At 31.1% G+C, this 16,968-nt stretch overlaps 1 protein-coding gene across 1 annotated transcript; it reads left to right on the top strand.

Annotated features, from left to right (window-relative positions):
• Window positions 1–548: 548 nt before the first annotated feature.
• Window positions 549–15,394, top strand: Rab3 (RAS oncogene family member Rab3). The gene is made up of 4 exons (XM_089243395.1): window positions 549–663; window positions 5,828–6,040; window positions 9,956–10,074; window positions 11,272–15,394. The coding sequence occupies exons 2-4, from the start codon at window positions 5,828–5,830 to the stop codon at window positions 11,582–11,584; spliced, it is 645 nt and encodes a 214-aa protein (XP_089099521.1). The 5' UTR covers window positions 549–663; the 3' UTR covers window positions 11,585–15,394.
• The last annotated feature ends 1,574 nt before the right edge of the window (window positions 15,395–16,968 follow it).

Consider the following 16,968-nt stretch of genomic DNA (forward strand, 5'->3'; position numbering starts at 1 on the left):
ATGTCGATGCGATATCTTGATCATCATGTTGACGAAAATCTGTTTTTCTATCAACAGGTGGCGGAATGCGCATGAGCTTTTGATATCGATACACAATTGAAATAACGGTGATGAATAATGATCGATTGGTATTGATAATAGTTTTGGTTTCCTTCAGAAAATCGTTTCTTGTCGACAAAAAGAAAACGAAAAATGCTATTCGAAACGATGCATACCGTCAGCTTAACATGTAAAATACTGATACGATCTTCTTTCCCCCCCCCCCAGATTAATAAACTGATACAAATGCGAAAAAAATAATAATTTATAAAAGAAACACAACAACATATATCTATCCACTTTAACTGACTGCATCAAAAAACGGATAGAAAAAAGGATTAATATTCTTTTTTCCTTCGTAAATTCAGTTGCTAAAATTCTACAAGTGGCCACATTATTGTGCAGCAGCTGCTGCCTTAACAAAGAGCGCATGTCTCTAGCATTTTCAGAAAACAAAAAAAAAGGGATCTCTGGATCGATTTTCCCTTTTTAAGGAATTTCAGTGTAGGGATTTGGCAACGCAGCTGTAAAAACCGATATCGGGATTGAGAAACGTCATTTTTCCTCTAACAAAAAATTTTTTTTCTCCAACATCGGTTTTTAGCTTAAAGCGGAATCATCAAAGTGAGATATTTTTAGATTTATAAACATTTTAGTGTTAATTAAAATACTTTATTTACGATACTTAATTGAAAGTATGTCTTAATTAAACATTTTAATTTTTTTTTCCCCCATGTTGGGTCTGGCCCTCATCCGTGGGGATGGGCTTCTTCCCAGCAAAGCACCGTTTTATAAAGAATTGTGTGTGATCTTTTCGTCCTATACGCTCTAGTAATAGAAAAAGAATATATAACAAATGTGTGTGTTCGATTGTAGATAAGTCCAAGATAATTAATCTCACTGAAAATTATATAATTCATTATTGATATTTTTTCCCCCATGCTCTTCCTGGGATTTGTTATCCCTAGTTATCATTATGTGTTTGTTATAGAATCATTGACAGGGAATCAATGATTCAATCAATCTCCTTCAATAAAACAATTTCCATTAGGTTAAAAACGCGCTTTCATTTGAATAATAATAATATGAGAGATCTTTGCACAATAGAAAATTGATGAAATTTCTTTACTTTTTTTGTATATATATGTGAGATAAATCAAGATTTCTGGATGATCTAAAAAAAAAAAATTTGAAGGTCCAGTATCATCTATACAGTATATATATATATATAGCTCCTAACCTTTTGTTTTAAGCAATTCCCCTCTTCCCCTACAAATGTGTAGGGATACACAAGACTTGTGTATCCCTAGGAAAGTGTTGTGTATACCAAAATATTGCATAGGAGGCTGGCGTATCCCCTTGAAATAGTAGGCTTTCTTTCCATGAGAAATATGTAGGAATATTTTGAATCCTTAAGTAGTGTTTCCCTAGGAACAGGATTTTTGTGCCGTGCACAGCATGAGGGTGAGAAATGGTTGAAAAACGTTAAAATTTCAAGTTCTTTTAACCAACCTCCACACTGCACGTAGCACAGAAAACCCTGTTCTTAGGAAAACATAGCTTTGGGATTGTGTGTGTACTGCTATAAAAATGTACAGAATGTTTCTGTACTTGCATAATTTTTGTAAAAAAATATTTTTCACACTTTTTTTGTCCATTTGTTTTTCTGCCTAAATAGTGTCTAAGGAAGTATATATATTACAGATTGGGAACCCTGTTTTAATGTTAATTATAGTAGAAAAATTTATCAATTTAGTCATTCTTTACTCTACAGTTGTAACTCAAAGATTTGTAGCTTCTTTATTTTTAGTGGCACAATGTTGTTCCTCCAACCAAGAAGTCTCCCTAAAAGCATTTTTATTGCTCAGTCAGGGGTCAGTAATAGAGGGAGCACAAGAAATTTCTTTCAGAGAAGTTATGAATTGCAAACCTTCATAAAACATTTTAAATCAACAAAAATTGATATAAATACATTATAATGGTATTTTCTTTCAATAAATTTTGATTTTTGTTACAAAGATATTCAGAAAGATTTTTGATAGAAATAATTTTGATTTTGAAATCAATTTTTTAAAGTTTTGGTACAGGCCTCTCTTGGGCCACTCCCAGTATATGTCTCCCTGCTTAGCAGCATGCACTATGCTTTTCATTTTTATCTGTTGGGAAATTTCAGAATTGTTCATAGTTTTCTCATTACTAAGGAAAGAGTGCAGCTTAGAAAAATGGGTATTGCTCAACATAATTCCATAGAAACAATTGTCAGATGATCAAGGTTCTAATTGAGAAGTTAATTGTCTAAATCTCTCTTTTAATGAATGTTGTGAATCGTGAATTTCAAGTAATGATGTTGCATATGTTTTGTGAAATTTTCTGTGTGGGAATTTTACATTGATCTCGTATTCTCACAATTTAAATGGCATATTTCTCTTATGAACTAACAAAATTGAAAAGAGAGAAGCTGCCATGGAGGATGTTAGTCCTTTCCAAATCTAATAACTTCAGAGGCTCTAATGTAAATAGATTTGGGTATCCCTTCTGAGGCTATTAAGATCTTATCTTTAAAGTTCTTTTTTATTTAAAATAAGGATGTATTAATTGATGATAATCAGCATATCAATTTTGTTGAATCACTCACAAAATATGTATTATAAAAAAGAAGAGTATTTTAGGTCAATTATATGGTAATGAATTCAAAGGAATTTTTTATTTCTTAGAGCAGGACTTGAGAAACCCTAGATGTCAGGTTATCTGGTGACTGAAAATTAAGAATTGAGACCTAAAATTTTTTTATATGTTTGGTTACTTTATTGGAGTCAGAACAACATAAAATTTTTGGAATTCATATAAGCATGTCTACCAACATAGAAGAAGAATGCTATAAAATGTTGAGAGAGAGAAACATTATTTTTTGACTTGTTTTTCTCAAAAAAAAAACTGACTCCTCAAAAAATTTTTTATTGCCCAGATTTTTTTGTGTGATTTGTTAAGCTTTGTCTTAGAATATAAAATGGGGGGAACAATCAATACTTGGAGATGCTTTAATATAGAGGTTGTGTATAACGTCTTTGTATTATTTAAGCCTAATAAATATACAATTGTAATTTGTAGTTATCTTTTGCGATTCTCAACCAGTTACATAATATGCAGGAAGATATGTTATACCTCCCTGATGTGGAATGGATGTTTTAGAAGTACAAAAACAAAAAGAAAAAAAATAGGAAAAAAATTTAAATACATAATATGTGTAGCCTATATACTTGCAAAAAAATATTGCATTTGAACTTACTTTTTTTCTGTTGTCTCTCACTATTACAAGCAAATCATACAGAATTCTCCAGTATCAAATGTCAAGGTCAAACACATGAAAGGATGGATTTTGTTGATTTCTTTACCAAAGAAGGGACTGGGCACGGCTTAACAGACATTATAATGGATTGAATGCTCTCTGTGTACCATTATATTTGATGAAAAATATATGGCATGAATAGGAAAATATTTAGAACTTATCATTTTAGAACTTATATTTAGAACTTGGTCATTTTAATGGAAAGGTCACTCTAACATAAGTTATTAGTCCTATAACATGCAGTGACTATATATGATAATTAAAGTTCAGATTTTTATGACCTACAGATGAAACGTTGTTTCTGATCAATTTTAATCTATCAGCAACAACATTTCATCTTTAGATCATAAAAATCCAAGTCCTAATGATAATATATATAATTCCATTTTCACCCATCCACTCTGACCTCCCTCCAAGATATAACACAGGAACCAAATATTACAAAAGCTTCTATTTCAAGTGAGTTTTCGTGAAAGAACTAATGGATTAAAATCTGGAACAGCTGGTAGATACAATCAAGCATTAGTATGTTGCACCAGAAAACTATTCAACACGGGGATTGACGGATTGAAAATAATTTAGACGCTAGCCAAATTTCTTTGGAGCCAAGTGTATTTTTTTCCAGAAAAATGATCTCAAATAATATATTAAACTTTTCTGTGGAATTCCCTTTTCCTTGTTCATTGACACACAAATATAATTTTCAAAAATGCAATGTCTTAGACTCCAATTTGGCAATCACATACTCAAAATTTTAGGCACCAATGTAAACTCTGCAGTCAACCTGATGATTGAGATATGTCAAGCTGTGATTTAATCCTTTAACACCTAAAGACTGCCCTGATAAGGGGTATGGGTATGTTGTATTAACTGTGGGGAAAGAAAATAAAAGCTCTGGACAGAGGTGAGAACCAAAAAGACTGGCGTAAGTCCCACAGGAGGATGAGGAGAAAAAAAGAGTTGTCAAAACTTTGAGAATAAATATCTGGGCATTAAAGAGCTAATGCTTTGTATTCATATATAATGAAATCCAAGGCCATCTAATAGGGTTGTTAATAAATGGAATAGCTTACCCCCGGAGGTAGTTAATTGTAACACAATTGACATGTTTAAAAAGAAATACGATAAATATGTTGGGGTAAATTGAGAAGCTATCCATACTTAGAATAAGACAACCATAAATACATTATGGGCATTGTATAGTATTTTATAATGTGTATATATTGTTTATAATTTTTTTGATTGTGTTTTTAATTGGGTTGCTGTATTTTTGGAAATACATGACATCCATATTTGTTATGGACATCTTTTTCTCAGCCACCTTGTTGGGCATTTTGCCTGTTGTGGCATTGTATTTGTATTTGTATATTAAGAGCATCGTGGGTTCCCGGCCAAATGATTTTTCTGAGGCCCTACCAGGCAAATTTTGGTTGGCAAAATTAGGTTGAAAATCTCAACCAATTCCCATTTTTGTGAGGCTCCCTTTTCTCTTCAGGCTCCCGGGCTGTGCCCATGCCTTAAGACAGCACTGATGAAACCTTGATACAACGATACTCTGCGGACCAAGAAAGAATTACATTTTATGTGGATTATCTTTATATAGAGAGCTAACACACATTATCATGTGCCATCAAATTTATGTTATTGTTGTCATCTTTTCTAAATCAGCATCATTAGTACCATCGGAAAATGTGCTTTTGTACATTAATTTTCTCCAAAAAATTGTAATTCATTAGTTGATAAATAAAATTTAACGGAATGCATTTCCCCTGTAAAGTTGTTTACCACATTGCACTTTTGTGTCTTACACAGAAAGTAGCAATGGCAATAACTTTTTTAGCGCTTTCAGTAATTCTGTGTTGCGAAGTTACTGATGTTATAAGATGTCTTGAGAAGAATGAAAAAAGTGATGAACTTAAAATTAAATTCAAAACAAATTTGAGCAAACTATAAAAAAGTATTGTTGCAACAGTTTTTCAAAAATTTTCTAAAAATATTATTGGCATTTATCATAGTAAGGATATCATTGTGTCGAGAAGAGTTTAACATTGGAATATAGGCAATTCCGAACAAGATTTGAAAAATATTATTGTAGAGGGATTTATTGTTATATTGATTTATTGTCATGACAGGGTTTCACTGTATTAATATCAAGTAACTAATATTTTTGTATATTCAAGTTATTGAAATGTTTTCTTTTTCTTTCTTAAAACAGTTTAGTGTTTTTCCCATGTTATTATTATTTTTCAATGTTTAGATTGAAGTCATTTTTGAAAGTATGGGGTTTTATTTTTTTCAGTAGTTAACCCTTTCTAGCACAGTGTACCCACCTATTTATGTTGTTTTCTATGAGTTTTGGAAAAAATTCTGCCCTAAGTTTCAAATTCAGAAGTACTGTGTTTAATGTGCTATAACTCATGTTCTACATTTTACAATTTCTAGATGACTGGAACCGTGACGAAAGATACGCCTGATCAGAACTTCGATTATATGTTCAAAATCCTTATAATTGGAAACAGCAGCGTAGGGAAGACGTCATTCTTATTTAGATATGCGGATGATTCTTTCACTTCAGCATTTGTAAGTACAGTTGGAATTGACTTCAAAGTAAAGACTGTTTTCCGGAATGACAAAAGAGTAAAGCTTCAAATATGGGTGAGAAAAAAAGATTTGTTTGATTCTGAAATATTTTTACTATTATTATTATAGAAACAGATCTAATAAGATTTGTGATAAATTCATTAAGTATTATCATGACAGAAAAAAAGTGTTATCAGTTAGTGTTTATAAACTTTGAAAAAGATTATTCTGAGGGTATGGGTCATTCCCAAAAAAAAAAGTGCTAACCATTTTCAAGATTTTTTTTTTGCAAAGTTTCAGAGCATTTTTGTAGCAATTTTAATTTTTTTCTAGTTTTTCATTTAATTCTCTGTTATATGGTATTTCTTTATTTGTTTCAATAGTATCTAATTTTGTTTAAAAATCATTGTTTGTAGCAAAACCTCAAAATCTGGTTTTCCCAGCTTGAAAAAAGTGTTAAACTAGCAGACAGCGTAAATCTGAAATTTTTTTTCAAAAACTTGGAATCATATATGTGCTATAGATGAATAAAACTGATGATGAAATTTCGAAAAAGAAAATTTTTTCCTGTGAAAAACTTTTTTGTTTGTGTCTCGAAGTTTTTCCCATTTTAAAATGCCTACTTTGTTATTGCTATTTTGGAAATATATAGTAGAAATCCATTATAATGACAGCTCACAATCACAGGGAAAATTGTCACTATAAGCGGATGTTTTTGTAACATTAGGTCTTTGACAATCACTTGCAAATCACTTGTTATCAAGATTGTTGTTATAACCCATGCTTGTTATAACAGACTTTTACTGTATTTTTTATACCCGATTAAATCTGATAACACTTTTGAGCTCATTGAAAGGTTCACTTTTAATGCTTGATCAAAAATTTTGGATTTGACTTTTAAAAAATGACGTAAGATTCAAAATATAATAAGTTTTTTTATCAATCATTTAAATTCTTAATAAAAAGAAATAGTAATTTAAGCTTATTTGTCCACTCTGTTATGTGCCCCAAAAAACAAGCAACGCAACAGAATTGAAACTACGATTTAAAGTAAATTTTTTTTAGTTAGAGATTTTGCGGTTTTAAATTAAATTTAATAAGTTATCCCTTTACTTTGAACCCTTTACAACATTCTCCATCATGTTATTTTTTCAGTTAAATACCAAAGTTAAGTAGTATAGATCACCAAAATCACTTCCAGACACAGATCCAGTATTCAGGGAGATGTGTCAAAAGGTGCATTTTAGTATGAGTAAAGGCCATTATATGATATTATATTCTGTATTTTATGGAACAGAACCATTATTTTCCTATATGATTTTTTTTCCAGGTTCTACTCCCACTCTCAATTTACTCTGAATCACTAATGTGAGAGGCATAAATGCGAGATTTATACCAACACATCAAATTACTGTTCAATTTCAATAAAAAATTTTAGAAGCAAAAGAAAAATCATTCTGATGAAATAATATACAGATGAGCAAGTTGTGTCTACTTTGACAAGATTTTAAAAATTTTACTAGAATCAAAATCAAAACTACGAGGAGCGTATGTTTTTTTAATTTCCTCATGGCGTGGACATTTTACAAAGATTACAAAGGAGTCTCTGGGACATCTATCACATTTTATTTATAATTGTTGAGAAAATAAAAGTGTACTTGCATAGCCTATATAGAGTATTTGAGATATCTCTCTCGAATTTAAACATTTCTGTCCACTCTGTTATGGGAAGCATTTTTGCAGTTCACAGGCAAAAAAAAATTAAAGAACACTTCAAACTAAGATATTATATTATAAATTACCAACCATTGTCTGTCAGAAATAAAAAGTTTTGATTTTAAGTTGTTAAATATGTATAAAAAAAACCTTTTCTATGTACTATTTCGAAAAAATCATGAAAAACCATCAAAACAACAGAAAAAAAAAGTAAAAAAAAAAAATTTTTAAACTGGCTTTTTATCAGCATATGTGTAAGAAATAAGTTGATTTCATTATTTCAAGGGGTGAAAAAACATCATAAATAATATTTATTTTTTTACAGCAATATTTGTTTTCATAATAGCATGGTGATCCATGACTCTCAGTCATAAATCCCAAAAAATAAAATATTACAAAATAAGAGTGAAAAATATTTATGAAATATTAAACTTCAATTCAACTTTGAATTTTTCATTTCAAAAATGTGAATGTGCATGTTTTTTTTTCGGAATGCCCTGTATTCTTTGCACAAAAAAGTAAGAATGTTGCTTCTGTGATATGTGTGTGTGTTGGTTTTTTTGCATGGGTTACACTTATGTAGTCCAAGGGGTTTTCAGTTCTTTGTTTGTACAGTTGTACTTTACAGCACCCCCTTACTGAGGAAGGCGCCTGGATGTTTGTCTCTTTGGGTTTTTTGTATAGCTTATGAGATCTGCTAAGAAGCTGAATTCATGGGGGGGGGGGGGCGGCTTCCTTAATTACAAGGGGTTGTTATAACAATGCAGTACCATTGTTTCCTGATATGGTCCTATGTTGAGTCCACTATGTTGGACAGCGAAAGGTTGAAAGGCTCATTTTTTCTTCAGTCAGAAGAATGAATATATATGGGTCATTCTCGCAAAATTTGACAAAAATTATCAAAAATAAATGTCAACCAAAAAGTCCAAAAAAAAATTCTTGAGGATACTTCTTCACATACTGATAAATAAAATAGTCTGCAGCAAAGTTTGTTCTAAATTCATGATGAAAAAAAATCAATTTACGTTAAACCGTGTTAAGCAATAGGCAAAATGCCATGTCAGATGTTTACATTTCAGCACTTGATATTTATACTTGATACTTATACTCAACATGTCCATCTATTTTGGTAGCTCATTTTCAACTTCTAATTTCTTTTTGTATTTTTTTGCAAAAGCATCAGAGGCATTCTCAAAGCTGACTTTCATTGAAACGCAACTGCAGCTTGATTTTTTAGGCAAAAAATCTAGATTTTTTCATTTTTATTCCCCACTCCCTTCCCATAATTTATGATCAAGTAAGGTTTTATTTCTTGTTACAATGCCAGAAAGACATTTTTTTGTTTTGCAACACTGATAAAAAAAACTGCATTTTGAAAACGTGCTTTTTTGAGAAGTCATTGCTTGAAGCCTCTGGACTAAAATATGTGGTAAAGTAAAAATAATTTTCAATTACATATTTAAAAAAAAAATTAACCTGGAGAAAAATTTAATAAAAACACTCGCCGCTTTTTTCATGATTAAGTTCAGTTTGTTAAATAATTATCCATTGCTATTGTTGTTTAAAACACTCAGGAAAATTTTCATTTAGCTATAAAGTATTGATAAAAATATTTGAAATTATTAAAAAAAAAAGATAAAATATGAAAGTATACTGATCCTTACATTATTGAAAATAAGAATATATATCTCTGTTTTAAAAATATAAAGTTATCATTTTAAATTTAAAAAATGGGCTGGGGGGCAGCTAATGGACAGGCATTTCCTTGAGAAATAAATTTCAGTTCAAGTGTGTGTGTTTGAATTTAAAGAGTCTGTTGATGAAAAAATTTGAAAATGGAACTGGTACCTGTCAAAGATTATATTAATAGAAAATAACAAAAAACAATAAGTTTACCTAATATATTTCGCGTAAACTGCAGAGGACACTATTTAGGCTGATTTTGTGAAAATGACCCATACAAAAAAATAATGAACCATTCATAATTTATAAATATTTCCATGGGCCTTGAGAATTTCCTTCAGACCCATTAGTTAGTGATTGCTGTTCTAATATACTGCTACGTACAGAAAAGGGATTAAATGTAACTGGTAATGAGTAAAAAATGCAGCTAAAAGTCTGCTATGTGCTGAATTGTAATTTTTAGTTAAAAATTAAAAAGTTTTTGCATCTACATTGAGGTTACTGAATAATCTGTCAGACTTACAATTCATAATTAGAAATATTATGTTTCTAAATATGTATTATTTTCTGATTATTGTGATTTTTTTTTAGGACACTGCAGGACAGGAACGTTATAGAACAATCACTACTGCCTATTACCGGGGTGCCATGGGTTTCATTCTTATGTATGATGTAACAAATGAAGAATCTTTTAACAGTGTTCAAGACTGGTATGTGTTTACTTGTATGAGGGTTGATTGAATGAAGGACTCAATCAAGTTAGAGTCCCTGATGATAAAATATACTCACTTATAAGCAGGGTATGACAAATCCCAGCCCCCAGAGTACCATGGCAAAAAATGAAATAAGCACCTATATATAAAATTTTTTATTTGTGATGAAATTCTAACCTGAGAGCAACATGAAATTTTCTGAATTCATATACACGTGTCTACTATCGCCAAAGGTCACCAAAATCTGGAAAAGTCTGGGAGAAAAATTTATTGTGGGCTGTTTTTTTCTGGGGAGAAAATTCTTAGCTCACATAAAAATTCCAGTTGGTACCTAATTTTTTTTTTTTTTTTTTTTGATTGTTCAAGCTCTATTTGCAAGTAACTGCTTCAGATATCTCATTATTTCACTGGTGCATATCATTTTCTAACAAGGCCTTGGGTTGTGAGGTCAGCCGATTTTCCAGTTTTTCACATATCCACTTCAGTGTCAAAGGGCAATGTCTGTTTCCTTTCAGATTGTTTTTTTTTTGGGGGGGGGGGGAGGGGTCAAAGCAGTGAATGATACAAAGTGGCAGGTATGAATTTTAGGACAGTTCTAGTTCTTCCCAGTGAAATTCGGGAAGACGATTAATTTGTTGGAATGCATGTGGACTTGAATTTTTTAATCGAAAACACGACACCCATTCTTTTCATTACAGAAGGTCTTCTAATGGCACAATGCAAACTTTAAAATGTCTTACAGTACACCTTTTTGTTGAAAGTAGGTGTCTCCATGTTCAAAGAACTCATTCATCAATGATACTTGGATTGACAAAGCCGAACCTGTGAGAGTGAACTGCATGGCCAGCTTACTTGTACTGTGTCTCATTAAAAGCTCCTTTCTCCAAACGTATGATGTAATAAAGTCACAAACATAATATACATTGGTTGGTGCAAAACGTCCCACCCAGCGTTTGTAAAATGTGCTGTGTATTTTTTGTGCTGCCCTCGTTATCTTTTTTATTCAGTCGCACCTAATATTATTGACTCTTTCAAAGCTTTCACCTGAATTATGATTTGCTGGTTATATTAATTTATATGGGCCATATGAATAGTTTCAAGGTGCTTATATTGAAGTGAAAAAAGTTATATATATATGTTCATAATTACTTTTATTACTGATACATTTCACTGTGTTCTGTTTCATTTCTATAGGGTGACACAAATAAAAACGTATTCCTGGGACAACGCTCAGGTGATATTAGTCGGGAACAAATGTGACATGGAAGATGAGCGTGTTGTGTCAACAGAAAGAGGGCGTCAGCTTGCAGAGCAGTTGGGATTGGAGTTCTTTGAGACATCTGCAAAAGAAAACGTAAATGTCAAATCTGTATTCGAGCGCTTGGTAGACATAATCTGCGACAAAATGTCCGAAAGCCTCGACTCAGATCCTAACCTTGTAAATGCCTCCAAAGGCACTCGCCTGACGGAAAATCCTGCACCACCTAATGCAGGCTGTCAGTGCTAAATAGAGGGATTTTATGTTTCCATATTTTTTCATTGTCATGTGGTTTATCTTTGTTTCGTTCCTACTTGCTGTTTGCAAGCTGGCCTTCTAGTGCAGAGAAAATTTAGTAATAAATAATTGGAATATATAATGGGAGGAAAAGAAAGAGGAATTAAAAAGAGCTATTAAGAAAAAAAAATTCTCCAGTTCGTTGTCTAGTTGTAAAAAATACAAAACAAAGGAAAGTAAATCATATAGTTCCTCACTTTTGGGGTATATAATCAAGATTTTGCAGCTGTTCCAGTTAGTAATATAAACAAAAGCGCTTCTAGTGATACAGGTTTGCTGGTAAAAATCTGTTGATACTTGGTTATAAAAGGAACTATCTAAAAATAAAAAAGCCTCATTGTCTATGTTATTGTCATGTCTTCTCAGTATTATTTTGAATGATATCTTTACATATATATGGTGCATACAAAATTTTTTGCTACAGCTAGTGGTAGAGGAAAGTGCCATGTGCTGTGCTGATTTCATCTCCCCAAAAGTTTCCTAATAAAATAATTCTGAGCGAATTTCCTCTAATGGGAAATAAAATAGTCACAAGATTCAGGGAAGATATTCAAACTCTTCTTTTGTTTGATCCTATTGGCTATTGTTTAGATGCTAAAGCACCTCAATAATTTCTTTCTCCGTATGATGATAAATATTTGTCATGATATTATTATTATGTATGCCGTCAAGTGTATGCCATGTTCTTCCAGGATGCTTTCATATATCATTGATGTATGAATGAGAAAAGAAATCATTATTTTAAATTCCCATCATCAAAACGGATGAAAATTACTATATCATATGTGTATCAAAATTTGCCTGATCATAACTTTCACCCACTTATCCGCACTTTTTTTTCAAATCTACGATGGCAGGATGCATTTTCATTGTATATGGCTGGACCATGTGTTACTGGGTGAAAATAGCTGTATGTTGCTTTGTTTTTTTTCCCCACCTTTTACTGAATTCCGCATAGGCTGTATTTGCATTCCAATTATAATTCATAATCTGCCTGTGGTTATGATAATATTCCCTTTTCTTTCTTTTTTTTGCCATAAATATAGCATTTAATTCTATACTGGTATAGAAGAATCCCTAGTCATTTGAAAGAAAACTTTATTGAAGTCATCTTTTTCATGGTTTTATTTTCATACATATTTTATAATGCAAAACAGTCAGTTTTTGTTTTTAGAGCAATTTTTAAGATTTATAAAACTGTTTGTTATGGCTGGTATTTTCACTTTTTTAATTCTTTTTTATCGTCGTATTATTTTAAGTTGAAAGAAAAGCTGTTATAATATAACTTTCTAGTCTTCAAATTTGCTGAAAAATTAAAATTATATTGTAGTTTTTATTGAATCAATCCCCCCCCCCCCAAAATATTGATTTGATTTTTTCCATCGTTAGTCATTTCAATTTATTTTTTACATTTTTTTATACATTTATATTTATATTACTGTGTTCTTTTTTCTGAATTTTTTTTTCAATTATTTCATTTGCAACTGTTCTAGTCATATCCAGTGGTTCAACAAATTTGTATTTTCACCAGTTGTGAGGATGAAATTCATGAACAGGTCTTGATTTAATTTTTTTTCTTTTCCATTATGTGTAAAATATGTTGCTTTTTCCCCGTTCTTTTGTTTTTAAGGTGGTTTGGTTAATTTCATTCCCATATAATTTTAGTCAGTAAATGTTATTACGAGAAATTATTGCAATTAAAGAAGTCTCTTGTTTCTAGTCAATTTTTTTTTACATCATATTTTTCCCTGTTGTAGATCTATTTTGTGATTACACCAGTATTTGGCTATAAAAACATATGTTGCATTATTTACTTTGGATTTATAAGTATTTTTTAACGTAAAGTTTTTATTCAGTGTTCATATGTAAACATTTTAGCAAAAGAAATGGAATTGTTATGAATGCATATTGCATCTAGTCATTTTCCAAGATCTGGTTTTGGACCTTTTTTAAACCTTATTTTATATCTGTTTGATTGCTCAAAACATGGTACTCCCATGTTTTTCAATTCATTCCACTTCGATCTAATGGCTAAATTCAAAATAGCATGACATGCATTGTAACCGTTTTTCAATTTACTGTTGCTGGGATGTGTTGCAGAATTTGAATTGGAAAAAGATTTTAAATCCCTCCCATTCTGTAAATGTGCTATATATAATATATATATATCTGTTCAAAGCTGTGTGAAACTATGACATATCTAGAACTAAAATTATGTGAAACAGTTACAAATATTTCAAAAGCTTCAAGTCAAAAATATAAAAGGAAAAAAAAGAAATTAGGAATCTGGTTCAAAAAATAAAAAATTCTAAATCAAAGTGAATCACATTTTTTTAAATAGGAAATTAATAGATTTCTTGATACGAAAATTTCCAGTACTTTGTATATAAACGATATAAAAGGGAAAAATCATTTAAAAAAAAGGCACAAAAGTAGCAAATAAGAAGATTAAAGTGGTTTTATGTGTTTTTGAAATGATTAGAGTGAAGTGTTTAAAAGTTTATTGATGTTACTAATGTGTTGTGTATATATAATATAACATTTGAAACATATATCAGTAGGTAATTCGTAGACACTGTGAGCAATTTAACAGTATGTGTAGGAACGTATGTATGCGTGTGGATAGTTGGTGTACTACTTCAAACAAAATTCCTTTTTTATTTATTAATGTTTTTTGCCATTGTATTTTTGTATCCTAATGTCTCTATGTATTATGCACATTTGCGCATTGGTTTTCTTTTTAATTGCTGTGATGTTATTGACTTTTGAGTGTGTTTGTGTGCTTTTTTTTATATATAACAATATATATACATACATAAAATTACTTTGGCTGTGATGGTTTTGCAATATAATAAAATTTGAAATAGATGTGTATGTAACCGCAATTCTTGTAAATGGCTATAGCACTCAACACATGGTTTAAAAAAAATGAATTAAAAGTATGTGCATATTGATAATTTAAGATTCATGACTATCTTGAGAGCTTTAAAGTGTATTTCTTTAAAGTTATATTATTCTGATTTACCCACACACATCTTCATATGAATGCAGTCTGTCATAGATATTGATATTTATCTTCTACTTAAACCTTTAAAGATGGAAACATGGTTGAAGATGTAACATAACATGTGTTGGGATGTATGCGAGATCGTAGGAATTTACCTTGCACTAATGATACAACTCTGTTTTACAGTCCTTAAGCTTCTTTCTATAAAAGAGAGTGTATTTGCATGCTCCGATTTCCTACCAAACTCTGTTAATAAAAATACTATATATATCAATATCTCAAAAGATGTAAACATGTAAATTTATGAGCTCATATATTTTTCATTCAAATAATTTGACTATGGGAAATAAAGTTTATTAAATGTTCTCTGAATTAAAGGTCATTATATGAAGAACTTGATCATGTAACACTGAGCGAAGAACTTATTGGATAATCTTGATATCTGTTTGAATCCATATCGATGATTTATACATGTTTCTCCTCCTTACCACCATATATAAAAAATCTATATTTGAAATCAATGTTTACAGATTTTTCAAATGTTGCATCGATATGTGCATACATTGCATTTGTTTAAACTGAAGCTGCACTGCTTGACTGTGTGTATGTGTGCGTGTGTCAAGACCTGGAATAGTTTTCCTTTTTTTTTTCTCGTTTTTCTCCAATAGAGTTCAATGAAATAATTGAGTAGTGAGCATGTATTTTAGAATTAATATGTGTAAAGACAAATCGTAATAAAATGATCCTGTGTGATATGTGCATTGTCTTCATTTGATTCAATGTGTATCTCATTGAAAATGCATTATCATGTTAAATATAAAGTTTATACTGGGTGGCACATATTGTGTCTACTAATTTGAATTTATTTGCCATAAATGTGTATGCACGAACAGATGCTAGATGCCTTTATCCATTGAGAAATGCAAGTTAGGCCAGGCTTCACAAATCAATAAAAAAAATTTCGAGCCCACTGAAATTTTCTAGGAGAGAGCCTTTTTTTCCAAGAACGGCTGAAATATATATATACAGGGTGTTCTGTTAATGGGCCAACAGACTCAGAGGGTTGTTAGTAGACACCAAGAGGAACAAAAATTGCCATGGAACATGGTGTTGCAAACTACATTGAGAGGGTGAAAATTGCAAAAAACGCATGCAGGTTTCGACATCATGCTGGAACGACAAAAAGTATAATATTAACTACAAAAATATTTATTTGATTAATTATATTACAAGTTGTTGGAAATGGCGGCCACTGACACCATTGCACAGTCTAAAAAGATGTAAAAACGATTCCCGGACGCGCTCGAAGATACCAGGTATGCTTTTGATGTCTGCCGCTATGACGACAATCCGTGCTTTTGAATTTAGTCATCACACATGGAAAATCGCTGATGCCAATGTCAATTTTTTAGTTATCATGGTGCATGGGATTTTCCAAGTTCTGCACTAAGTAGTTAGTTAACAATGAACCATTGGCCAGTTGCTAGAAAATGTTCAACTTTTACAAAAAAAGAAAAAGAAACACACCTTCTAAATATTCTGATTTGCCATTTTTGACTTGTTCATTCCATTTCTCACATTTAATGATTCGACTATGCCAACTAGGATTGCATGTAAAAGGAAATTGCATGTAAGAGGGGTATGTTGATACTGTTTCAAAGGTGGGCAAATGAATAATTCAGTCTGCCCATCAGTCAAAAAGAAATACAGTATTTTACTAATTTATTTAGTTATGGAAGATATAGTCGAAAATCAAATAAGATTTTTGTCTCAAATTAACCCTCTCATGCACTGAAATCAACTTGGGACATCCATCTATTCGAGGTTTTCATATAAGCAAAATAACAAAATTATATCTGAATAGAAATTTGTTATATAGAGAGAGGGAGAGAGTATGATTATGATTTTTCGCTACTGTATACTATATATATGGTAATTAAAAAAACAATTCTTTTGAAATGGCTCCAGTTATGTGTCATTGGCTGGCACTTTGTCTTGTGTCTTTTATAGCTCCCAAATTTATGCAAGCTAGACATACACCTATATATATATACAGGGTGGGCAAAAAGTCAGTAGAAACTTAAGTAAAAATTCATAAAAACTGGAAAAATAACAGAAATAAAAAACAGTTTGCAGGGTTAGCATCGCTTGGTCACGGGAATTTTTAAGACAGGAAAAAAAATAAAAACAGCCAATAGGTGGAGCTGACATAAACAAGTCAAAGAAAAAATATGCAAATAACGAATAGAATGCTTCCAAATCGTTTATTACAGCAGTATGTGTTCCACATGACCACCACCACAGGGGATACATTGCAGGCGAGTCACAA

Source organism: Pholcus phalangioides, unplaced genomic scaffold (genome assembly GCF_987345545.1).
Source record: "Pholcus phalangioides strain wild (caught in Gottingen) unplaced genomic scaffold, Ppha-v1.0 ptg000015l_1, whole genome shotgun sequence".
Taxonomy (NCBI): domain Eukaryota; kingdom Metazoa; phylum Arthropoda; class Arachnida; order Araneae; family Pholcidae; genus Pholcus; species Pholcus phalangioides.

What these genes read in the sequence shown, in the direction of transcription:
- Rab3 (XM_089243395.1), top strand. Translation starts at nt 5,828, where the DNA reads ATGACTGGAACCGTGACGAAAGATACGCCTGATCAGAACTTCGATTAT. An exon ending in GAGTAAAGCTTCAAATATGG is followed by an intron (nt 6,041 to 9,955) that starts GTGAGAAAAAAA and finishes ATTTTTTTTTAG; the next exon opens with GACACTGCAGGACAGGAACG. An exon ending in TTTAACAGTGTTCAAGACTG is followed by an intron (nt 10,075 to 11,271) that starts GTATGTGTTTAC and finishes TCATTTCTATAG; the next exon opens with GGTGACACAAATAAAAACGT.